The sequence below is a fragment of the Nomascus leucogenys genome, chromosome 23 (assembly GCF_006542625.1).
Source record: "Nomascus leucogenys isolate Asia chromosome 23, Asia_NLE_v1, whole genome shotgun sequence".
Taxonomy (NCBI): Eukaryota; Metazoa; Chordata; class Mammalia; order Primates; family Hylobatidae; genus Nomascus; species Nomascus leucogenys.
The window spans coordinates 30,569,306-30,596,046 of NC_044403.1; the positions used below are offsets into that span (position 1 = coordinate 30,569,306).

Below are 26,741 nucleotides of genomic sequence, written 5' to 3' on the forward strand. Positions count from 1 at the left end.
GCATACTTAGCTTGATTCTTCACACTGGCCTGGCATGAGTCTGAACATGTGCACTCATTTGAGCATTTCCACAGGGTCACAAGAACAAAATGCAAAACCCCAAGATAGGCCATAGCTGCCCTTTCTTCCTCAATGTCCTTTGTGAGTTCTCAGATCAAGCAAACTCATCAGTCTATTAGTTAATTCCACATTAGCCCCAAATGTCATCTTGCAAGGTTTCCTCTGCTACTTAGGTGACCCCCAAGACCACATCTTCCCAGATGCAAGACATCACTTGCCAAGTCTTTACAGATGACCCAAGGAAAAGTCATATTCTCTGGGGAATCTCCACTGGAAAAGTCAAAAAAATAAACTGTTAGGGATGGTCCAGACAGGCTGCAAAGCAATGAGTCCCAGGGCCACCCTCCAGGCTGCCCACTGGACTGCGTCTAGTAGTGAGTAGAGCCAAGGAAGTAAGCACAGGTCCCAAGGTAACTCCTCCAGACCGCAGGGAGGGAGGGCACTTTAGAGGTCGAGGCGGGAGGACAGCTTGAGCCCAGGAGTTTGAGACCAGCTTAGGACAGCAACACCCTGTTTCTACAAAAAATTACAAAAATTCGCCAAGTGTAGTGTCACATGCCTTGTAGTCCCAGCTACTCAGGAGGCTGAGGTGGGAAGATTGTTTGAGCCTGGGAGGCAGAGGTTGCAGTGAGCCGAGATCACGCCACTGCCCTCCAGCCTGGGCAACAGAGTGAGACCCTGTCTCAAGAAAACCAAAAAGATGACAAATTCAAAGTTCCTGGCACATAATACATGCTCTAGAATACGGTGGTAATCATTACTAGTATGATCAAAGTAAATGGCAGCTAGAGGGAAGATGTGACCCAGAACCCCTGGAGCCTGGTCTGGCCATGGAAAGAGTTTGATTAAATATACAAATGTGAACAGCAGGGATTTCCATCTGCAATCTTTGAGCCATGGCTGGAAGACAAGTTCAGATGCCTTCTTGCCCATAAGTGGGATCAATATCTCCATGGCAGGTCTTTTCAGTGCAATATTTCAATATGAAAGACAGAGACAAAGTTTCCAAAAAGAACCATCGGGCAACAGGGAGTTTAGTACACAAGAGATTTATCAGAGATTTCTGTGGTTGTGTGGATGATTGGTTTGCTGCAGAGTGATATATTTAGGCTTTTTCTCACATCTTTCTCTACTCTAAAGTCCCTTCAGAGATTTCTTTATGACTTTATAATGCTAATCCTTTCAAAAATTTTTGAAAAATTTGACAGGTTTTATATAAGTATTCATGTATGTGTATATATGCATGTAAACATACAATTTTTAGAAGCCTAGAAGTTGCATAAATATTCTGTATTCCCATTCCTAGCATCTTCCTGTTACCAGATGTACTGATGGCATATTGCTTTCCAATGGGATTCTGCACAACTGATAATGGTAATCCTAGGATTATGAACCAAGAACATGAAAACTCAAGTGTGAAGAGGTGGGTTTTTCAAAATGTGTGAAAACCTACTGCCTATTTGGCCCCCCAAAATCCCCCCAAAACATTTGAGAGAGTAGAAAGAAGTCTTCTTTCACTCTGTAATTCGCATTTTCTCTCCTTCCAATCTGACCATCGTATTTTCATTAATTTCACTTTACATTTTATCCTCAGATATATACTTCCTCACATCTTTATCTTCCCTCTTCCTCCAGTTAGTTCTGACACTCATTCAATCTTTACTCTCTCCACTCTCTCATATTTCTGCTTTCTCCATCAATAATGCAGTTAATGGAAATTATCTAACATTTGTCACAAAGAGGCAACAGGTCCCTGGAAGTATTTAATAGCAGATAATTCTGGCGCAGCCCCAATACCAATAAAGCTAGATGTCTGCTTTGCCCAAATTTGGCATTTCACTCCCCAAAGTTGCCTAAGGAAGTTGTCAATCACTTTCCCATTTATTAACATAAAAGAAGCACACTGGAAGGAAGCCTGGCCTGGCTAAAACAGCAGAGTTTATTTCCACCATCAACCTCTATAGCACTCTGTTTCTAACTTTTGTCTCTCTCTAGTCAGCCCCACTTCTTGAAATTTAATCTAAATTGCTCAATTCCTTTGAAGCTCCTGAAACATTAAACAAGCAACTCACAACATTTTGGGGGTTGCCACCCTCTCTCAGTGATTCGTTGGCTGTAATTTCCCTAGAAATCCCTTAAGCCCTGAATTTATAGACCTAGAGATAGGGACAGGAGAAAGGATAGAGCTAGTATGGGGATATGACTTAGAGTGACATTGATTTGCTTTGATAACGGTGGGGGGGGGAGGTTGGAGGGCTCTCAGGAAGGATACGTCTGTCCTCTCTCCTTTGCCTGTGTCTGGAAGGGCTCAGGCTGTCCTTCCCTCTCTTCTCCGCTTCCCCCAACTCTCAGCCCTGCTTGGGTCCAGTTAACCCTTAGACATTCACCTTGGATGATTAAGGGCCTGAAAAATCACAGTCAAGTCATAACGAACCCATTCTGCAGAAAAGAGGGGAAAGGGTGAAGAAGGCTACGCGAGTTTGGTTGTGTGACACTCTGCCCACCAGCAGGTAAACAGAATGGGGTATTGAGAGCAGAAAGCTGAAGGGGAAAACCAATAATTGAGGCTGTCAATAGCAGAAACACAGAACATGCCTTTCCAATGGCTCTGCTTTCATCTAAATCCTGCCCTTCCCTAGGCCTGTGCCCACCACCTCTCCACACCTTCCCCAGAGACCTCAGGCTCGGGGCTGCCCCTCCTCTGACGCCAGTGGAGGGAATTTTGTACCATTCATTATCATTTTTTATCCAAGTAGGCTGACTCCTCAACCAAAATGTATTTGTGAGTCCCTTGCCACATACTGCTACTCAGTCAATATTTATTTTACTATGGTGAGCATACAAAGATGATTCTGATTCCTATGCTGATGACAGCCTCACTCAAGTGCCACTTCACAAGTGAAGCCTTTCCTGACTCCTACTGTAGAATTTCGGAGCCAGAAAGGCCGGGAGAGATTCTTGAGCCCTCTATTCCTTCTCTCAACTACCATTACCTGCTTCTCAAACTGGTTCTTGTCTCCCCAGTCTGACCATAAATTCCTCGAGGGTGAGAACATTTCCTTGCCCCAATCCAAACGTAACAGAGAAGAGGGGTGATAATAACCCCTCTCCTTCTTTTGTTACCATCCCAGTGTTGAATTAGAAGGCACTCAATAATAAAAACAACAATACCTTCCATTTGAATGCTACACAATTTACAAAGAGCTTTTAAAAACATTCTCTCTAATGCGATAATGCTCCTCACAAAAAGCCTGGGTGTTAAGTAGGTAGAATCAGCTCTAAGTGACAGATGGAAACTGAGGCTCAGGAGGGTTAAGTGACTTGCCCAAGGGCAGAGAGCCAGGTTCACATTTCTGGTGTTGGATCAGCATTTTCCTCTACACTTTCTGCAGGGCCTCTCCAGAGACTTTAAAACATCCCTAGCATGAAATGACTATCAGGCAAATTGAGGCGAGAAAGACAAATTCCAGGAAAGCTCACTCCTGCCACGAAATCCCACACTTGGCCATACTTGACATTTACAGTAATCAAGATTTAATCTAGTGTTTTCCCCACAAGCCCACGGACTACTTAAGCCTACAGGTACCATACCCTCTCTCACGGAATGACCCTTGCCCAGTGCCTGGTACACAGTAGGCACTCAATAACTGGTAATAAAATGAGCAAATGATGACAAAATAAATGAGCAAGCAAACACATGTATAAACCTACAATGAGAGGCGTGTTGAAGCTATAAACGTAACCAAGAATAGATTTCAAATCTAAAGGAATCCACAAGTGTAAGAAAAGCTGATTTCAATTTATAGAATTACAAATGTTTGAGACAAAACAGCTCTAACACAAGCAAAGACCCAGCAGAATAAACAAAGAGTTTTATTACTTAGCTCCAAAAGGCCAAAACCAGCAATTCTACGTTGGAGAAAATGAAAAGAAAAAAAAAGTTATTCAGGCAGAAAGCTCTTCCAACTCCAAAAGGATAAATTAACTATAACCATTTTTTTTACAAAAATAAAAATAAACAAGCTTTACTAGAAATGGCTAGCTACAGGGGGAAATACGACTTCAGCAAGTCAGAATTTAAAGTCTTGCTAATAGGTAATGACAGCAGGCAGCTCTTAGCAGCTCAGCATCTCCCCAACAGTTAAAACAGCCTTAAACACATACACTTTTTGTGCATGCTAATTGAGTTTTCAGTTTAACAATCTCTCCAATATAGCGCTGCCCCCCTGTCCACCTCTAATACAGCAGAGGGTTGCAAGTTTGCCCAGCTCTTTCCCTGGTATGTTCTCCTTCCTCCTAGAAGCCTCTCCTGATCCCTCATGACAGGTGTGGCTTGACTTCAAACAGACACAATCTACGCCCCATGAAAATCTGTAGGTCCTCCTCACTCTTTTATCCCTTTCATTCAGCAAGTCCCAAGTTTTATGATTTAGGGATCACTTTAGCAGGATGAAAAACTCCACAATCTACCCTAAAACATTTTTTTCAATCATAATTTAAGACACATGTCATCTTCATGAGACAGCCCCCGCTTCCATGAAATACAGTGATCATTAGTTTGGGTTTTGTTTTTTCAGTAGCATGCATAAAATATTAATTTAAAACAAACATAGTCACACCCCAAACCCAAACATGTTAGAGGTGAGTTATAAATGAATAAATAATTATGTAAATAGATACTGAATACCTGTCTCCCTTAGATAGAAGGATGCCCTATGAAGGCAGGAACTGTGTGTGTTTTAAGCACTGTTGTGTCTCATACATGATAGGTGCTCGATAGATAATTGTTGAATGAATGGAAGCAGACCACCCTAAGAATGATCTTAGACTGAACTTTGGAAATTCCGTGTTTATATGTCAAAATGATACCTTTCACATGGAATGGTGTCTCTTCTTTTCCTACCTAGAATCCCAGCACTCCCACCATTGGTCCAGACGATTCCTCTGCACCCTTCAAGATGGCACTCAAGCCCAGCTTCTTCCAAGGAATCCCTTTCTACCCCTCCGATTCATGCTAACCACAGCCTTATTGGCTTTCTAATAATCACATTACAGTCAGAATCCTGCAGATAGTGCCTAATTTTTCCACGTGTCTTAGTTCTGTTTTCTCAATGTTTACACAGGAGTGATTAGTCCTCCTGCATGCCCACATGGTGCTGACCACAAGCAACAGAGCAGGGATCAGTTCATCTTTGTTTGACTAGATCAACTAACTAGCCTACTGCTGCCAATACCAGCGATTAAAAATTCACAGTCAAATGCCTTCAGGCAGCTAAAAAGTAAAGACACAACGTACGTCATATAGATAGCATGTAAATACCACTGGGTGCTGGGGTGGGGTGGAGAGAGGAAATAGCAAATCGAAAGGGTGGGCATTGGGGTAAGGCGGGGAGAAAAATCACAGGAAGGCTCTGCATCACTAGAGGAGGTGCCACGACCCACCCAAATCCAGGAAACCCCACATGAATGCTTTCTCAACAAAGTCCTTTGAAGTTTACCCCTAATTATAGGCTTGTATCTCCTGATGACAGGGATACATTCTGAGAAATGAGTCGTTAGGTGATTTTGTCGTTGTGTGAACATCGTAGAGTGCACTTACACAAACCTGGATGGCACAGCCTACAACACACGCAGACTGTATGCTACAGCCTAGCGCTCCCAGGCCTCTGACCGTGCCTGAGACTGTACTGAACACTGTAGCAACTGTCGCACAATGGTAAGTATTTGTGTATCTAAACATGTCTAAACGTAGATAAGGAACAGTAAAAATAATCTATAAAAGATAAAAAATGGTGCACCTGTATAGGGCACTTACCAGGAATGGAGCTTGCAGGACTGCAAGTTGCTCTGAGTGAGTGAGTGAGTGAGTGAGTGAGTGAGTGAATGTGAGGGCCTAGGACATTACAGGACACTACTATGGACTTTACAAACACTGTGCACTTACGCTACACTACATTTATTTTAAAGATTTTCTAGGCCAGGCACAGTGGCTCACGCCTGGAATCCCAGCACTTTGGGAGGCCAAGGCAGGTGGATCACCTGAGTTCGAGACCAGCCGGGCCAACATGGTGAAACCCCGTCTCTACTAAAAATACAAAACTCAGCCGGGCGTGGTGGCAGTCACCTGTAATCTCAGCTACTCGGGAGGCTGAGGCAGGAGAATTGCTTGAACCCGGGAGGTGGAGGCAGCAGTGAGCCGATACAGCACCACTGCACTCCAGCCTGGGCGACAGAGAGAGACTCCGTCTCAAAAAAAAAAAAAAAATTAAATTAAATATTTTCTTTATTCAATTAAAAATTAACCTTAGCTTACTGTAACTTTTTTACTTTATGAACCTTTTAATTTTTTTAACTTTTTGACTCTTTTGTTGTAACACTTAGCTTAAAACACAAACACTGTATAGCTGTACAAAAATACTTTCTTTTATCCATATTCTATAAGCTTTTTTCCATTTGTAACTTTAACTTTTAAGGTTTTTGTTAAAAACTAACACACAAGTGTACACATTAGCCCAGGCCAGGATCATCAATATTACTGTCTTCCACATCTTGTCCCACTGGAAGGCCTTCAGGGAAAATAATACACACGGAGTGGCATCTCCTATGATGACAATGCCTTCTTATGGCTACCTCCTGAAGGACTTGCCTGAGGCTGTTTTACAGTTAACATTTGTTTTAATAAGTAGGAGTATACTCTAAAATAACAGTTAAAAGTACAGTACAGTAAATACATAAATCAGTAACGGTCATTTATTATCAAGTATTGTGTACTGTACAGAACTGTCTGTGCTAGACTTTGGTAAGACTGTCAGCCCAGTAAGTTTGTTTACAACAGCACCACACCACCACACACACGTAAGTAACGTGTGCCACTGCACCATTACGACGGCAAAAGATAGGGAGGTTTCGGCTCTGTGATAGTTTTATGGGACTACCATCGTACATGTGCTCTGTCGTTCATCAGACCCTTGTTATGCCATGCCTAACTGTACGATCCACCCCACATGGTCCTTGGGAGATGGCGGGAGGTGACGTGTGTAAGGCACAGAGCTGCACACTGCAGCACTCATAAGCATTAGGCTCCCTCGCCACCGTCACGTGCCAGGTGGTGGCTGTCCCCAGCCAGACCAGGGACCTCCCCCCACTCAGTGCTGCCTCCCCAGTACGGAGTCTTGTCCCAAGGAAGCAGTGCTCCCCAGATGAAGGAATGCTGGAAAGGAGAGGGTACCCTTCCCATATCATCCCTTCAAAGAGCCGCCCGGCTTCCACTTTATGCTATCCTCATGCAGGCTGGGTTATCATGGCCACACAGGGCTGGTCACCACCCCAGCTCCCATAAAGGAAAGGGTTAAGCTTGAAAATGCAGTCTGCCTCACCCCACTTCCAGATAGATGGGGGCCAAACGCTGTCAGATATACAGCAATCTGGGTGTCCAAAGCTCTGTCTCCACGCTCCTTTCCCCTGAGGCCAAAGTCTACCCAGGGCCAGAGGCGCTAAGGAGTGGCCTGCTGCATGGGCCGACCCTCTGGAACCTCGCAGCCCCCATTGGCGAGGAGCCTGAGTGCTCGTTACGGAGCTTGCATCCCTTATGGGGTGACCAGAAAGGGTTCTCTTGCAGATCTGGATGTAGAGAAGTTGCTAGGGAAATGAAGGCTGGATGGCCAAGCCCACAGTGTACAGAAAAGAGACGGGAAAACACTTCACAGGAGGCTTGTGTCCCGGAAGCTTCTGGCAGGTCCCTTTGACACGTTTCCATGACCGACTTCCCTTCAAGAAACGGCAGCTTGCACCGTCCAGGGCTTTCTTCCCCAGTGAGCTCTGGCCAGGCCCTCTGGCAACCACATCTACCGCTCTGGGGATGCTAAAGTCAAGGCTGTAACCCTCACCCATCTCTGCTACCTTCCTAACCCTCCTCCAGATCCTTCCTGCTCCTCTGGGGCCTTGGGAAGCACACAGACCTGCCAACATCACACTCAGAACAAACTCCGCATGCTGGCCCACGTAATTCAGCCCGTCTGCCCCTCCAGCCCCACTCACGTCCTCCATCTCCCTCCTGAGCAGCAGCCGCAGTGGGCCCTGCTCACCTCGGGGTCCTGACCCTGCTGTCCCCTGCCCACAGGCTCCTCCCCAGGTCTGCCCACAGCCAGCCCATCTTGTCACCACCTCTCAGCCCCAGTGCCACCTCCTCAGAGAGACCCTCCCTGCCTACTGGCTCCAGGTGGGCCCTTACCCTGGAAGTCTCCACCTCATTATCTCCTTTACTTTCTCCATAGTATTAATATTCACAACGCTCTGAAAGCATCGCGTGTATGAAGTTGCCAGTTGTTTACTGACTGGCATCATAAGAACGTAAGCTCCGTGAGGGCAGAGACCCTGTGCACCCTTGTTTCTGCACATCTTGGATTTCCAGCACCTAGCCTGGTACACAGTAGGCATTTAATAAATATGACAGAAGGAATGCATGAAGGAATGTGCTCATACCAAGTCAAATGGTCCACTTGTCAGGCAAAAGACCACGGATGTACAGAACATAAAAGAATCCTCTACATATACTCCTCTCCTAGATTATGAAAAATGAACAAACAGAGGTCAAGAGAGGCAAAGACACTTGCCCAAGGTCACTCAGCTGGTGAGGAGCAGAGAGAGGTCTGGGATGGAGGCCTCCTGGCCTCTCGTCTGGTGCTCTCTCAGCCATGCCACACCTTGCCAGAATCCCTAGTCCATGAACAGCTTCTCTTCTTCACATATTCATTCAGTTATTTATTCAGCAAATACTCATCGAGTGCCTTCTATGTTTTGGGATCTGTGTTAAGAACAGAGGCGAAACCAAAAGTGACTGGGAGGCCCTTGTCTGCAATCCCAAAGGCATCACCCTGCAGTCGTGAACAATGGATCCTCTTGCTGGAGGGTCTCCGACCATTCTGCAAATTGTCCTCCCACCGTGACTGTTCCCAGAGTGAGCTGGGGCCTGTCCCTGTCCCAGGACAGAGGTTCTCTGGTTAGGGGACAGGTTCTCTGCCAAAATATGATGACAACACACAGCCACATGGGCAGTGAGAGAGGGGTCTGCAGGGAGGGCCACCCTCAAAGCTCCCAGCCTGGTACACGGCACCGGGAGCTGCTTGGGTCACCGCTGGTCCACCGAGAGCTGCTCATCCTGTCTGGACTGAACTGTGGCAGAGGTAAGTCCCTGCTGAGACCGCTGCCGAGCCTGATTCACACACCCTGAGAGCCAGGGAGGAGGCCAGCCCTTCCCTGGATGGTCTCGGTGCTTAGGGAGCCAGAAGCCAGGGCATGTCACATGAGGACTGCTGTGTCCTGGGAGCGGCCTCACCGCCCACACCTCCAATTCACACTCTGTATCCTCCCATCTTTAGGGCGCATGTCTGAGGCCAGCGGGCAGAGGAGGCAGAGAATGAGGAGGCATTGGTGCTAAGCTGCAGGACTAAGATATAATTGGAGGACCTCAGGGGCACAAGAGATCTCCTCTGCCATACGTGCCACTGTCCCTCAGGCAGCTATACTGTAAATGGGTACAGAAGCCCCCCGTCTGGAGCTAATAGGCAAGGGCAGCGGCCCAGTCAGGACCAGCATCCACACTAAAGCACACCTTCCCTTAAGAAACACTCTCTCTAACAGCCTGGCCTGGCCCTCACAGACGCACGCAAGGCTCCAGCTGTACTCCAGGTACTGCACTGGATCTGTGTAGATCTGATCCCTTCTTGCACAGGGCTCGCTGCTGGTGACAGCTGCAGATGGACTTTATTTGGAAATAAAGTCTTTGCAAATGGAATCATGTGAAAATGAGGTGATACTGGATTAAGGTGAAGGAGCCCTCATCCAATGACTGCTGTCCTTATCAGAGGAGGGAAATCTGGGCACAGACAGACAAACGCCCAGGGGAGCGTGCCATGTGAAGATGGAGGCAGAGATCTGGAGTGAGGCACCTAGAAGCCAAGGGATGCCAGGCACTGCTGGCAACACTGGAGCCAGGGCAGGAGCACGGAACACGCTCCTCAGAGTGCCCAGAGGAACCAATGTTACTGACACCTGGATTTTGAAACTCTGGCCCCCGGAACTGTGAGACAATAAATTTCTATTGTGTTAAGCCACCAAATGCATGATATTTTCACAGCAGTGCTAGAAAACAAATACGGTGAGAGACGCAGATGAGTAAGTAGGAGGCTAAACGTGCTTTCATAAGGGTCATCTAGAATGCTACGGAAACAGAGGGCAGCACCAAAGCCAGTCATGGAGGAGCAGAGAAAACTTCCTACAAGAAGGGACTCCAAGTCTGGGCCTTGGGGATTGTCTAAGTCCATTTGTGTTGCTATAAAGGAATACCTGAGGCAGGGTTACTTAATAAGAAAAGAGGCGTATTTGGCTCATGGTTCTGCAGGCTGCCCAAGAGGCATGGCTCCAGCATCTGCTTCTGATGAGGGGCTCAGGATGCTTCCACTCATGGCAGAAGGAGAAGGGGAGCCCGGCGTATGGCTGAAAGACCACGATGGGCTTCACCTCTCTCTGGGATAACCTCCGGAACATTCCTCTGATGCGCAGGAAGCGTGGAAGTGACCCCAGCCTGCTGCTGGTCACTCTCTTACCTGCTCTCTCTGGTCATTCTGGCAGAAGTGGGACTCGGAGCCACATCCTGGCCTTCGACACCTTCTCCCACAAGCCCCGTCCCTATCAACCGTGCCCAACTGCCAGGGTTCAAGCACCTCCACACTGTGAGCTGCGTACACAGCCCAGCCCTCAAGCATAGCATCCACCACCTGCCACCTGCCTTCCCCCACACAATCAGGATCCATCTGCAAGCACAGGCCGCACCAAGGCTTGTGCTCCCCAGCCCTGCAAGGCTGGCCTGGCCACAGGGACCACAGCACTTCCAGTCAGACATGACGAAGCCTCGGTCCAGACGTGAGGTCTCCTCCTGGATATCCCGGCCTTCCTTATTCTTGATGCCTGACCTTGTTCCTCAGGACTCAAAGATGCCGGGGAGACAGGCTGCCCCAGGCCATGTTTCTGACTGTGTGCCCGAGAGCCCTCATGGTAAAGCCCTGGGGTTTTCCCATTATTTCTGCTATGCATTTGAGGAAGGGGTTTGCAAGTTGCAGGACAGCACCAAACCAGCTACTCAGCAGCTACACTCGGCTGTGCCGGAGTTCAGCTAGACCCAGTGAGAAAACAAGGAGTGGCCTACACGAGCTCCCGGCAGGGGCGCCTGCGTGAGGCAATGTGTCGGCTCCAGGACTGCACACAAAGACAGGGTCCGCTGGCCTGGCGCTCCCGGACCCCAGCAGCCCTGCCAGGCTCTTGGCAGCAGGCAGGTTACGGCCACACCACTCACCACCCATCTTGGAAAGGTCAAGAACTAAATTTGGAACTTGGCTTCTAGTTCTTTTGCATCTCTAAGTTATCTTGAGAGGAGGCTGAGGAAAAAGGTTCACAGAGGAATGTGCCAGAAAAAACAGTAAGTCTTTTAGAGACAAATATATCTGTCTAGTTTTAATCATAATAGTAATAATGATCATAATGCCTCTACGTTTATATGGCACTTTGCATTTTTCCAGAGCATTTTAAAAAATAAAGATGGGGTCTCGCCCCATCACCCTGGTGTAATCACAGCTCACTGCTGCCTTGAACTCTTGGGCTGGAGCAATCCTCCCACCTCAGCCTCCCAAGCAGCTAAAACTACAGGTGCAAGCCACCATGCCCAGCTAATGTGTGTCTATGTGTAGATATATATATATATATGTATATATACACACACATATATATGCACATATATACACATACATATACACATATATACACATATATACACACATATATACACATACACACATATATACACACATATATACACATATATACATATATACACATATATACACATACACACATATATACACATACATACACACATATATACATATATACACACATATATACACATATGCATATATACATATATACACATATATACACATATACATATATACACACATATATACACATACACACATATATACATATATACACACATATATACATATATACACACATATACACATATATACACACATATATACATATATACACATATATACACACATATACATATATACACACATATATACACACATATATACATATATACACATATACGTATATATACATATATACACATATACGTATATATATATACGCACATATATACACATATATACATACACACATATACACACATATATACACATATATACATATATACACACATATATATACATATATATACACACACATATATATACATATACACTTTTTTTTTTTTTTGGTAGAGCTGGGCAGAGCATTTCTATCTATACTCTCATTTGCCCTTGCCATAACTCAGTGAGGTAGGAATTATTATCTTTATTTCACAGCCGAGAAACCTAAAACTCAGAGAAGTGAAGTGACAAGGCCATGCCACTAGGCAGAGGTAGAACTGGAACCAGAGCCCAGGGCTATGACATGCAGCTCAGCACTCTCTTACTACCCATCCCACATCCTGGTGTTCCGGCCATAGCTCTTTGACGTTTCCATGTCTCCAGCGGGGCCTAGCGTGCACAGACAGAACCTGTGGAGCCTCTCAGCATGAGGGGGGACTGCTGTCACACGGGCGGGGCGCCATGGGGTCCCCCACATGTTACGTTCTGAACCCTGCCAACCACCAGCACTGACTGGGGTCCCATGAAGGCCCCAAGTTCAAATGCGGGCCCAGGCAGCTCCCAGGATCTGCTTCCAAGGACTCAGCCCACGAGAAGGGTCCCTCAAGTTTTAAGCTTGTCTCAGAAAGTCAGGCTGATTCTGGGTTCCCTCAACCCAACCAGAGATTCTCATCTATTTAGGAGGAGGCCTTGGGGCCTGTTTGGTTGAGGATCTCAGGTAATATGAGTCACTGATCCCTGGGAAAATATGGCCTCAAAGCCAAGCCTACCTCTCAGGTAGTAGCAGATGAAAAAGCCTCCCCTTTGCCTACCCCTTATGCTTTCCAAATGGCATGCCCCCAGGACCCCCCCCGCAAGACACCACCCAGCCTGGGGACGTTCACTCCCTCCTTCACTGTTGCTCCTCCCTTGGTCCTCTTAGTAAAGACATAAGCGCACACACTGCATAAACTCTAGCTGAAGGCCTGATAATTAAGGCACCGTATTCAAAGCAAAATACCCCTCCCATTTACACCTTAGGTGGGGGCCACACAGCACAGCACTTAAAAGCACAGACTTGGGAGCCACACACCCAGGCTGGAATCCCAGCTCCACTGCTTCATAGCTATCCAACCTTGGGCAAGTTAGTTCATTGCCCTGTGCCCCTTCCTCATCTTTAAAATGGGGTGATTACAAGAAAGGTCTCATGGGGTAGTCGAGGTAATGAGTTAACACACAGACCATAGTCAGAGCAATGCCAGCAGCATAAGGGCTGACATTATTGCTGCTATTATTATTAGTCAGAAGGCGCCAATCCAACAACTTCAATCATACAGAAACTAGAGAGAACAAAGAGAATAAAGGGGAAACATGGCTTCTAAGAAGCCAAAATCAATGTTATAAAACCCATAAATTAAAGCTAATACACTTTATTCATAAGTAAGCCCCATAGGTCCTCAATCAGAATTGATTTACTCTAACTTTGCACATAACTGTAATGGACTTGATCAACTGGTTCCCAAGCCTGCAGGAGAGAGCGGGGAGCAAATTAATCAGGCCGGTGCTAGAGGAGGCTGACACCCCAACAGGGTGGTGAGTGAAAGGCACACCCCAAATCTTCCCCGGGTCAGGACGTTCTGGGACCCTGTGCGGGTTGCTTAGCTCTCCCAACAGCATCCCAGCATTACAACAGGTGCAATCATTGAAATTCCTAAGAATTGTATAGTCCCAGAAAAAGGATGAAATATGTTCAGATTTTTCTTTTAGGGATCCAGCGATTTGTATTTTATATTCTGGAAAGACTTCCTTCAAATATACTTAAATTACAAGAAGTTTGGTACATGAAAGGGGTTCTATTACATAAACAGTGAATTTATTTGGAACATTCCCCCCCAAAAAAAATGAATAAAGATGGATAAAACTGGAGCAAGAGGTGTCACCATATTTAGACTTCAAATCATCATCTCTCTTTTCCCATCTGCTGGCAAACACAGAGCAGACAATGCTTTCTCCTCTCTCTGAAATATTTAGTGAGTAAACACTGAGTCAAACAATTGCCCCAGGCTCTCTGCAGGTTTATGACCATGAGATGAAGCACAAACCCATCCAGAAGCTGCCATCTATCTTGAAATGCCATGTTCCTGATGAAGACAGTCCTGTTGTCTTTGCTCCTTTCCTACACCAGCCTTGCAACATGTCTCATCCTGTTTCCAGCTCTGTCCTTTCTCCTAATGCATTGGTTCTTGGGGCAACAGTTTTCTCCTCTGTGGTTTTAACAGAGCAACATTTCCCAAAGGTGTGAGCCCGGGAACACCATTCTTCAAGACGTCTGTGATGGTATGAGTGGGAAAGGTGATGTGCTGTCTGGCTGGTCCAGGGACTCACGGAGCACCTTACCACACAAGGAGGCAACTGTAGCAGAATGGCTAAGAACACAGACCGGGAGATGCCTCGCCCACTTCTGCATGGCCATGACTTCGCTTCAGGGCTACATCTCACAGGGTGAATTATTTACATTCTCTGAGCTTCTGTGTGCTCATCTATTGAATGGGATAATAACATCTCATCGTGCTATAATCATGTTTAAATGCATTTATACGCAAGGCACTTAGGACAGCATCTGCACATAGCATGAACTCATAAGTAGTGTCTGTTGCTATTGTGTTAAAGGCTTGGAGAAGTCTTATAATAATGTATTTACCTGGTCAGGCACGGTGGCTCACACCTGTAATCCCAGCACTTTGGGAGGCCGAGGCTGGTGGATCACGAGGTCAGGAGATCGAGACCATGGTGAAACCCCGTCTCTACTAAAAATACAAAAAATTAGCCGGGCGTGGTGGCGGACGCCTGTAGTCCCAGCTACTCGGAGAGGCTGAGGCAGGAGAATGGCGTGAACCCGGGAGGCGGAGCTTGCAGTGAGCCAAGATTGCGCCACTGCACTCCAGCCTGGGCGACAGAGAGTGACACCGTCTCAAAAACAAAATAAAAATATAATGTATTTACCTTTGGCTAACTTGGTACTTACTGAATTTATTTTGCAACAGAACCAAATTTTGTTTTTTTAAAAAAAAATCTGTTAATACTGCTACAGAGTGTTTAATATTTAAAACATTTTCACATACACCTCATTGGATACCCACAGCAACCCTACACATCCCAGGGAACAGAGCAAAGAACCCAAGCTGTGGTTTCATACAGTCCTAAGTTCTAACTACGCCCTGCCACTGCCTTACCAAGTCACTTTACTTCTCTGAGATTTTACTTTCTTATCTGAAGTAAAGGGATAACACCTCACAGGATCCATTCATTCACCCAGGGTTCACTCAGCAGATATTTATGGAGAGCCTTACGTGTGCCAGTTATTGCCAAAGCACTGGGGATACAGTCGTGAACAAGAGGGATACATTCTCTACCCTCAAGTAAACAAATAAATAGAAAGCATACTTTACAGTTGTGGAGATTAGAAACATTGCATGCAAAGCTCTGGCACCTGGTGGTCACTCAATAAAGGCAATTACAATGACTAAGCAAGTGTTACTACTCCACGTGCCAAAAGAGATAGCAACAGAGAGGTTAAGTGACTGACCTAAGGCCACACAGTTCAGATCTCTCTTCCTAGGTCAAGGCCTGCAACTGTAGCTTTTCAGACACACCCACACCCAGGTCCCACTCAGACCCACTCAGCCAAAAAATCTGAGGGGAGACCTGACTCAGTAGAAGCACTTTCCCAATGCACTGCGTCAAGCTCATTCTCTCATCCAAAAACAGGCTCTCCACCCTGCCTTCCACACCCCACTGCACAGCACAGGACAGGGTGTTTGTACATGATACAGTAGCTATGTGGTTTGTTCCTTGCAGTTATCTATTAGTGTATTTTATAACCCTAGCATTTCTGCAAACCCTAACACCTGCTGCATTAGGACAACACATAAGAGATAGCAATAATAAAGCTCATTTCATTATCATCATTATTGTTGATGCATGAAAGCCCTATAAAAATACTTCTCACTCTTAGGCAAACCTGATAATAAAAGAAAACACAGTTCACTGCAGGGAGAGGAGGGGGACCCAAACTGGCATTTTCATTCACTCAAAGCATGGGGCGGTGATAGGGCTCAGACGCATCTCAGAACTTGCGGTGGTGGTCCAAGTGCAGGGCCCTGTGTCGGGTGATTCAACCCAGCACTGCGTGGGAATGGGGGAACCGCCGGCTGACAGGCACCTCCTGAGCGGACTGGCAAGAGACACACAAAGCCCAGGGTGGGGGAGTGGGGTCCCCCACCCGTGTTCTCCCTCTGGGGCTCTTCTTTAGCCATTAATGGATCCCAGCTTCTCTCCCTGTGTAGTCAGAAGGCAAGGGTGAGCACATAAGACACTTATCTTGCTGGGTCAGAGCTGCCAAAAAGCATAGCGTTTCGGTCTCTTCTCTCCCACCCTTCTGAGGCCAAAGCTAGCACAAGGTGCCAATGACCCTGACTTCCCCCCAAGGACCAGGCGGAGGGGAGGGGCCTTCAGCTTGGCTTAGAGTTCCAAAGAGCAACACACATTCGCCTGTGCGGGGCATGTCCTGTGAAGTCTACTTATGTTAACTCACTTAATCCTCTCAGCCAGGTTATGAGGCAACTCTGGTTGCCCCCATTTTACACCAATAAATGGGCAAATCTGACATCTCAACCTTCCTCCTAGTCTAGCTCAAGCCCCTCTGACAGACGGCTTCTCCTCTCACACCCTCTGAAGGAAGAAAGCCAAGCCAAAAGATGATCCCTTTGCTGGCCTCATCCCCTCTTCTCTCCACCTCCACTTCGAGCCTGGCTCTTGCTCCAGAAAGTACATGCACTGTTCTTTGCACAAGGTCAAATGCCAAATATATTCTCTTAACATTCAACTCAAGCCAAGCCTTCACGGACTTCAGGGTATGCAGAGAACAGGGAGCTTTCCACACACAATGAGTCGGCTCCGCTTGCAGAGCTTGTTCAACAGACATCAGACAATCTACCTAACAGGTAACAGCTCTTGGTAGACAGGGGTTACAGCTGCTATATTATAAATGATGTGCTGCATAGAGGTGGCATTGCCCACAACAGTGCTGAATCTAAAGAAAGAATTGTCATGCCATGGCCCAGTCCTGCTTTCATTATGCTTCACTAGCATGAGGAAAAGATAACAAAGATGATGGATTTTGGTGCAAAAGTATATGTTAGATGGAGCATACAACAAACAGACTTTTAGTTAAATAATGAGAGAGAGATCTTTTTAAAAAAAAAAAACTCTATTCTGGAATACTTTTCATCTCTTGGAAACAGAAGAAAGCAAAGTGTTAGAAAAATAAGTGGGAGAAAGGAAAGGGCCTGCGAGCGAATGGGTGGAAGCCGATGGGTTTGCGAGGGAATCTGAGAGCAGGAACAAGCACAGATGTGAATTTGCAAGTGTGTGTGAAAAGAGGAATCTTTTCTAATTCTGTGACAGTGTGAGTGTGCTTTGCTAAGTAGATTATTCTTGAACCCAATGGAGTGGGAAAGCTCTCAGCAGTTGACGTGTGTCGTCTTTCTGCTTGGATCCTAAAGGGAACTTGTGGGTAGACAGAGCTGATTGCGGAGGGAGCTGAAGGTGGATCCAATCACACCATAAGGAACATTCTAGGTCACTGTTCTCAAAGAGCAGCCCAGGACCACTTGCATCAGAACCCCAGGGGAGCTTGTTAAAAATTCAAACTCCTAGGGCCCACTCCAGAATCAGAATCTCTGGGAGCAGGGCCTGGGAACATGCCTTTTACTCATCTCTATGATCTTATGCCACAAGGGTTGAGAGCCATTGCTGCAGGTGCATCAGCATCTCTTCTTTGCTGTTTCTCAGAGTAGGGCTCTGAAATCGCAATTCTTTATTTTTTTTTAAAGCTATGAAACTAATGGAGGATTTCTCAAGCTTCATTTTCAGGGTACATAAGTGATTTGGGGAATCCCACTCTGGCACAACAATGGGAATGTTTCAAGCATTGAACCTCAGCAAACCGTTGTCATGCACCTACTACTTCAGGGCCTCCATAGGGGTACAGACACAGGTCAATATCCTCTTCTCTTACTTTTGGCCCTAAGCTCAGCTCTTCTCACAGTCAGGCCAATCCTCTTGTCATTGAGTTGCCATGAGCCACGCTTTTGAACTACCAACCAGCCCCTCTTGGATATCTTAAACTCTCTGTTCCCTTAGCTTCTAAGACTCCACTCTCAGTAGGTTCCCCTCCTACCTCTCAGGCTAAGCCTTCCTGACATGTGGTGTACGACCTTCCTTTGCTCCTCTCCCTCCACCCTCTGCAAACATCACTGTTCTCCAGGGTCTAGCTGTGGTCACTGCTACCCTCCCACTCCACCCTGATGCACGTGCTCTGGGCCGTACCTATGGCTTCTCCTTGTGTCTCTCCTCCTGTTGCCCCCAAGTCTCCATCCTCAACATAAACAGTCTCCTGGGCTGCAGGCCCCTGTCGACGGCCGGTAGGACATTTCCAACCTCATGCTCCACGGGCTCCTCCACTTGACAATCCCCAATCATACGCATCATTCCCTGCCCCTCAAATATGACCTTCCTCCTGAAGTCTTTTTCCTGGCTCCTCATATCACCATCCTGGGAGCCAGCTCTCTCCTCCACCCATGATATCCAACTGGTTACTCGTCCAGGCAAGCTTGCCTCCTAAATCAACTGCCCCCTCTCTATCCTTATTGTCACCACCATCTGGACTCTGGCAAGCTTTCTTTTTCTCTTCACAAACAGTGAGGCCTCCGTCTGAGCCATCTTCCTCACGCTGCAAGAGCACTCCTCTGCCGTTAAAGCCTTCAAGCCTCCTCCTCACCTGCAGTTAAGTCCAACAGTTTACACGGGACATCAAGCCCCCATCACCTGGCTCTTCTCATTCCCTCAAAACCAGCACCCCTTCCTCTGGTTCTAAAGAATGTGACCACATGTATACTCATGCCTTTGCACATGAGTATACTTCAGCCTGAAGTATCTCTTCTGGCATCCTCTTCTTGAGAGACGCAATGCAAATATGTCAACCTATGTGAAACTTGCCATTAATCCTTTCTCTAGAGCAAAATGACTCAGTTCTTCCACCCTGACACCCTGGCCCTTTATAAGACCTTTCACTATTTGAAACATCTGTTTACAGTTTTATCTTCCCTATTAATCATAGTGCCTATCTGTTGGTATAGATGCTTGGCAAATGACTGCACACACACACACACATACACACACACACACACACGAGCTAGACCAATGGAAGGAGAGACCAGAGGGAGGACAGCAGGAAGGAGGTGACTGTAAGAGTCCAGGAAAAAGGCAACAGGGCCTGGGTTAGGTTGACAAGGATGATGATGATGACAATAATAACAATAGTATACAGCACTATTAACAAGACCCAACACTTATCCCTTACTAAGGCGCTCTCCTAAGGGCTTTACATATTTTGGCTCATTTAATCTTCACAACAACCCTATGAGGTAGGTACTGTCATTATTGTTATTTCCATTTTATAAATGAAGAAACTAAGGCCCAGGAAGTCTAAACAAATGACTTTGAGAATAGAAAGAAAGCTAAATGTGACGCATTGCAAATTACCATCTCCAAGACTGGATTCCTGCTCAGGTGGGCATGGCAAGGGGAAGAAGATGTCAGAGATGGTTCTGTGTGACAGCAAGGCCAGAAAGGTCATCAACCCGGCCAAGGGAAAAGAAAAGGAGCAGCATTCACCTGGGCTATGTTTTGTTTTCTTCAGTGGGACAGGGTCGTGTGGCGGGAGAGAGAATGAGTTCTATTTGGGGCTTGTCTGAGGTATGGGCAAGATATCCTGGCACATATAATTGTCACTGCCCGCCCTACTCTTCCCTAGAACCCTCTGAGGTCACTTCCATTTCACAAGCTGGGGAACTGAGGTTTGGAAAGACTAAATAACCTCAGACTGAGATTCAGACAATCTTTTTTTTTTTTTTTTGAGATGGAGTCTCACTCTGTCGCCCAGGCTGGAGTGCAGTGGCGCGATCTTGGCTCACTGCAAGCTCTGCCTCCCAGGTTCATGCCATTCTCCCGCCTCAGCCTCCCGAGTAGCTGGGACTACAGGTGCCCGCCACCATGCCTGGCTAATTTTGTTTTTGTATTTTTAGTAGAGACGGGGTTTTACCGTGTTAGCCAGGCTGGTCTCAATCTCCTGGCCTCGTGATCCACCTGCCTCAACCTCCCAAAGTGCTGGGATTACAGGCGTGAGCCACGATGCCCGGCCCAGACTTAATCTTAAAGTGGAGAAGGCAAGATTTGAAGTCAGGTGTGTCCAACTCAAATTTTGCCCTGCCCAAGAGGCCAGTTGTTCCCAAAGCTGACTAATCATTGGCATCCCTATGAGGAATTTTTTTTTAATGCACATCCCCAGACCATGCCCCAGAACTACTAAATGTGAATCAGATCCGCAGGGGTGCTGGGGTCTGCACGGTTGGAGTTCTCCCGGGTTGTAATGATGTGCAGGCCTCAGGGGTCGCTGCGCCGGTCCACAGGCCTCTCCAATGCAGGAAATATGGGGCCAGGCCTTCGGAAAGACTTAGCACTGGAGACGTCAGTCTTAGCAACAATTTACCTGGAAAGGAAACTTAAATCTGTGGACACGGATGAGCTCCCCAAAGAGAGAGTGCACAAGACGAAAAACAGAGGGCTCAGGACAGAAGCCTAGTAAACATTCGTGTAGACACAGGAGGAGAGGCTGGAAGAAGCAAGGGGAGAATGTACTTTGAAAACGGGGCATCTGCAGAGATGCTGCAGCTTCAAGATACTGTAAAGGGCAAGGAGCGGGAGGCCGGGTCACAGCACTCGCGATGGGTTTCTCCGTGGGGCAGAATCATGCTCTGACTTATTAGCTGATGTTAGGTGGTGTTTATTCATCTGTTTTAAGGGTTTTCTGATGCCACCCCCCACCTTCAGCTGGCAGCATTCACTGCCCCAGGGAAAGTGCGACACTGTGGAATGCAGAGAATGGGGAGTCATCTGCAGCTTTATTGAGGTATCATTACCATACCATAAAATTCACCCACTGTAAGTACACAATTCGATGATGTTTGGTAAAGTTACACAGTTGTGCAAGCAGCCCCACCATCTCCTTTAGAATACTTCCATCAGTCTGTGGTGTGATAAAAACCCGCCATCCCTCCCACATCACCTGTACACAGCAACCTCACTCCAGCTCCAGAATAAGTCCAGGGTGACCTCTTGTCCTCTCCTACGAGCCCCTCTGCCTCCAGGAGGTCCAGAGTTGAGGGGTCTCAGCCAGCCCAGGGCTTCCCTCTAGCTCAGCAAGCCAAGTGGCTCCCTTAATCCTCCTGGGAACCGAGGGGTGAAGGGGCTCCATGTGGCCATCTCAGGACCTAAGAAAAACCAAACTCCTCTACACACCTTCACCACTGCTTGGGCCTTGAGCAGCCCAAAGCGTCATCAGCTTAAGAACAAGATACGGATTCTATTTGGAACGAAGCCTCCTCTTTAAAAGTTGCAGATTAAATGTTAAACTGTGGGAGGGTTGGGAGGACCATGGCAGGGGAAGGAGGTGGCTACACAGGGAAGAAGTGGAACCAAGGGAAGGAGTTCCTGCTTCAGGCAGACACTTTGGCTTGTATTTATTTTGACACAGTAAAGATTTCTTGCCCCTTAAGAGATGAGGTCACGCTTCGGATGGCCTCACAGATGGCGGCCGATGCTCTGCCTTCCAACTCCGGCCATGCCATCACTCAGTGGTATGCCCGGCTTTGAAATTTTTGGAGCCTGTCCCCAACAAAGGGCCCCAAGCCGAGCCACAAGACACCACAGCCCGCAGGCGGTGAACACCTTACCTGCTATGCATCGGCGGCTACCTGAAAACACTGGGATGACAGCTGAGAAGTTAAAATGTGCATCAGTTTTTTGCTCAAAGGGCCCAAGGAAATGTCGAAGGTTACAAAACACAAGAACCACCCTGTGATGGCATCAGCCCAGCAGCTGTGGAAAGGAGAATCCTATAAGCTGCCTGCTTCTTTTAAAAACCATCTCATTGGACGGTTCCATCTCAGTAATTAAAGGAAGGTGCTGACGGCAGGGGAAAGACAGTGGCTCTGAGGACCAAACACGCCATGTGGAAATCACGTGGAGAGTGACAGTGTCTCTGCGATGGAGGGGGAGAAAGAGATGGGATTTTCCCTGTGCGCCTTTCACAGAGGCATCCTGGAGCGCCCCAGTTTTGCCAACTGCATTCCAGAGCTCTTTTCCTCACATGCCCAGACGGAGCAAAAGTCTTTGTAATGACTTCAAGCTCAGCCAAAAGTAAACACACTCTCCACTTTTTCCACGGACCAATTCTAACCCCAAATTGCCAGAGCTGGCCCCTCAACAATCCAAATGGAAAGCCGCCTTTCCCAATAAAATAAAGCCCTTCTAACTCAATAATACATGTTGGCTGCAAAAGCAAACGTTCCTAAAAGCTTTCTAGAAATTATTTATCGTGCAGCAACGCTCCAGATCACCTGAGCAAATCCCACCAATGGAACAAAGACACTCAAATACAACACACAATCCAAGAATAGATGTTCGCTGCAGCAAACACCTGCACTCACAACTTTTGCAGCACATTTTGTGGCACTCACGGGATTTGCTACTAAACACAGACACACACACACACACACACACAGAGCTCACCACCACCTAACTGGAATATTCTTTTGGAAAACAGGCCGGGATGAGACAGGTGCTGATTTGAATAAAGAGTAAAACAGCACTTGGGATGTGACCTCTGCAGGGCTTCTGCACACGCCAAACACACGTTTCACTTCTCTCCCACATTCCATGCATCTATGTGGTCTGAACGCAGTTCTCCATTGAGTGAAAAAGCAGAGACTTGAGATGGTGGACTTACCAGGTTGGAATTGGTGGCGTTGGAATCATCTTCTGGAAAGGGAATATAGATCGCTAAGGCCACACAATTGGCAAAAATAGTCAGTAAAATAATTATTTCAAATGGTCTGAGAAAGGGAGTTAAGGAAGTTAATGCCACAGAAAGTACAAGCGAAACAAACATAATCTACATATTTTTTAAAATGAATCAAAGATTCATAAGAATTTTGTTTAAACAATGCATTCCAAGCCCCTTGTATTCTGAAAAGAAACATATGCCTTTTTAAGTGCTTCTAGTGGGTCCCCGCCAAAATTTTCCCTAATATGTCAAAAGCAGTGGAGGCCAGTCGCGTGCCAGAGTAAACACAGATTTCTAAAAACTTTTTTCCCCTCCTTTTACTTATTTAGATTGCACTGGTCTTCATTCTCCCCCATGTGTGCCTGGGGTTGCCTCTAAAGAGCATGGCCTGCACCAAGCACCCCGTTTCTTCACGGCTTATGCCGAACTCCCTGTGGGCCCATGCCCACCTGGAACGGGGGACATGGGTGGAACAGGATTCTAAGACAGAGAGACTTTCCCTGGGTCTCATTGAAATGTGGAGATTTTATTTTTAATCTTTTAAACTAAAGTTAAGAATGGTTTCCATTTCTTCTCTCTCATTCTCTGACAGGTTCCAGGAATCCTGAAGACCCCCAAGAGTATGGCAGGGGGTCTGTCCTGAGTGCAGGGAAGGAAAGCTGTCTCCTCTTTAAGGCTGAGTCTCACAGACAGCACAGAAACCCCTTTGGTCTGCAGAGGTCCCGCTTCAGCAGGCAAAGCTTTGATTCCAAGGCCTCCTGATTTTTCCTTGGTGTGTGCTGGGCTCTAGTGGGATAGCCCGAGGTTCCCTCACCAGTAGCAGTGCAGGCAGAGGTTCCCATGCCCTGACTTCTTCATCACATTTTCAGGGCAGGACACGCTCTCAAGAGAAAAATGAGCTAATGTGCTAATACCCCTTCCAAAGGGACCACCCCACACCCTCCATGGAAGGCCAGCAAGAGGAAGCTTCCCAGGAAGGGCCCGTCTATGCTCTTCCAGCTCCACTCCCACCTACCCCACTCCCATTGCCAAGTTTGCAGCCCAGTTCATGGAGTCTCACAGGAGGAGGAGGAGGAGAAGGAAGACAGAGAGGGGTGGAGATCCGGGCTGAGGGGACCACCATAATTCTCTCAGAGAAATCCATATTCACAAAGTTAGTGAATATTGAGGCAGAAAGAGACCTTAGAGATTATCTAGTCTAACCCTCTGAGGCCCAGAGAGCCTGAGAAACTTTCCCAAGGCTCCACAGCAGGTTAATGACCAGCTGAGACTAGAGCCCAGATTTCCCGATCACCAAGTCCAGTGTTCACTCCCCTGCCACAGATGGCCTTCTGACGTGTTCACGGGCAGCCCTGGGCCAGTGTCACAGAATTCTGAACTGGGAGGAACCCGAGTGATTATCTTAGCACTGGTGTCCCTAGCCCTGTGGGCGCTTCTGAGGATCCATTTTCCTGTAGAACATTTTCTATGTCCACTGTGATATCAAAAAAGATGCCACACAGTGGACCTGTCAATCTCCCAACTTTGCAGGTGTGAAAAGTAAAGCAGCTAGTCCAAGACCCCAAGCTGGCATATAGCAGAGCCTGAACCGGAACCCAGATGGACGGACTAAGCTTTCACATTCTGCTGCCCTTGTGTGGGATGAGGCACAAGTGGTGATGATGGGAGACAGACGCTGATGCTGGTGCTGGTGACAGTAAGGACAGAAGCTGACCTCTGCCAAGAGCTTGCTCAGTACCAGGCATTGAGAAATGCCCTGTGTGGAATGTACACTTATGATGCCCACTTTCTAAATGAGAGAACTGAGGCACAGAAGGGTCAGATGTTAACTTGTGCCAGGTCACAGAGCAAATAGCAGGATGGGATCCAAGCTCAGGCAGTCTCAGTGTTAAGGACTATTCTATGCTGATCCACTCTAAAGTTACCTTGAAGCCTCTGTAGGCAGTTTTTAGCCCTCCTACCGCGCCACCTCTTGCCTCCCAAACCTTTTCTCGCCTGCTTAGGAAAGTGACACTGAGCCCACAGGCTGGCCAGTTTCATTCCATCAGCTGGTGCCTGTGCTCTCCCCATCGGGACAAGGACGCAACAACCCAGCCAAGCCAGACCCGTGCACACACACCCAGAAAATGTCACCTGCCTTCGCCACAGTGGAGGACAGCTGAGCTTGGGGTTTCTGGCACTATCAGTTCCCCTCCCCTCATTCAGACTATCCACCTATCCATCCTTCACTTTATGCTAAAGGCACTGGGCTAATGCCAGAGAAGATCATGTGTAGAAACCAATCAGGCAGAGAAGAAAAGCCACTAGCTGCAAAGCAGAGAACCCAGGTAAGCCCTGGGAAGTGCTCTGTGTTGCCTTTTGAGGCCCAGATTACTTTTTAAACTGCTTTCCCTTCCTAATGACAGTGTCAGATTCCACTTTTTCAAGAACTGGCTGGCTAGTACTCCAGGCTATCTCCTTCCCTGTCCAGCCACTCTTCCCAAGCAATCTTGGAATGCCAACCACCTGGCACTGCTAAGGCTGGGCCCCCTTCCTCTCCTCCAGGTGGGAAGGCACACTCCCCCGGAGGGGTGGCCACAGCACCCAGGGAGTAGGTGTTAGGCCTAGATCCAGGTCCAGCATGTCCCAGTGCACCTGGACTGCAGCCCCTGAACATCCTCCCAAGTACCTAACCGGTCCTACCTGGTATCTACTAGTACCTGCCTAGTCCTACCTAGTACTATGGATGCATGGGGTGTGGGACGTGCATGGACTTTGGGGTCAGGGGAACCTGGATTTGAAGCCCAGCCAGCTGTGTGATTTAGGGCAAGTCCTTTGGCTTCTCTGGGCCTTGCTGCCCTTCTCTCAGGGGTGCCTGACCTGCAGGGCCCTCAGCTCTCCCACTCCCTGACTCCACCGTGAGCAGCTATGCAAGCAGTCCTATGGGGCTGACTAAAGCCGAGCCTCCCACCCAGTCCCCCAGGCACTAAACCCATGCTTGGCCACTCAGGCAGGCCAGACAGGCAGCTGCAGCCACTTGTTTTGAAATGCATTTTCTTAAAATACTTTTAAGTTGAGGGGCTCAAACATTTATTATTATTTATTTATTTGAGACAGAGTTTCACTCTGTTGCTCAGGCTGGAGTGCAGTGGCATGATCTCAGCTCACTGCAACCTCTTCGTCCCGAGTTCAAGCAATTCTCTTGCCTCAGCCTCCCGAGTAGCTGGAATTACTGGCATGTGCCCCGAGGCCTGGCTAATTTTTGTATTATTAGCAGAGATGAGGTTTCACCATGTTGGCCAGGCTGGTCTCGAACTCCTGACCTCAGGTGATCCACCTGCCTTGGCTTCCCAAAGTGCTGGGATTACAGGCATGAGCCACCGCACCTGGCCTCAAACATTTATAGAACTAACATTTCCCTCTCAACAGAAACTTTCTTTATCTCTAGGCTATCTTCTTTCAACCAGTACCCGAGACTTTTAAATCTTTCCATAGAAACTCACTGATGAAGCCTAATGCTCCTATCCTGGCCCTTGAGAGACATG

General features: G+C 47.3%; 1 protein-coding gene across 3 annotated transcripts in view; it reads right to left on the reverse strand.

Annotated features, from left to right (window-relative positions):
• The window catches only part of CACNA1C (calcium voltage-gated channel subunit alpha1 C), a 636,647-nt gene that overhangs the window by 548,618 nt on the left and 61,288 nt on the right, over window positions 1-26,741 (reverse strand). For all 3 annotated transcript variants that reach the window (XM_030804511.1, XM_030804510.1, XM_030804512.1), the window contains exon 3: window positions 23,161-23,266. In XM_030804511.1, the coding sequence (XP_030660371.1) occupies window positions 23,161-23,266 (106 nt within the window). The remainder of the gene's footprint in view (window positions 1-23,160; window positions 23,267-26,741) is intronic.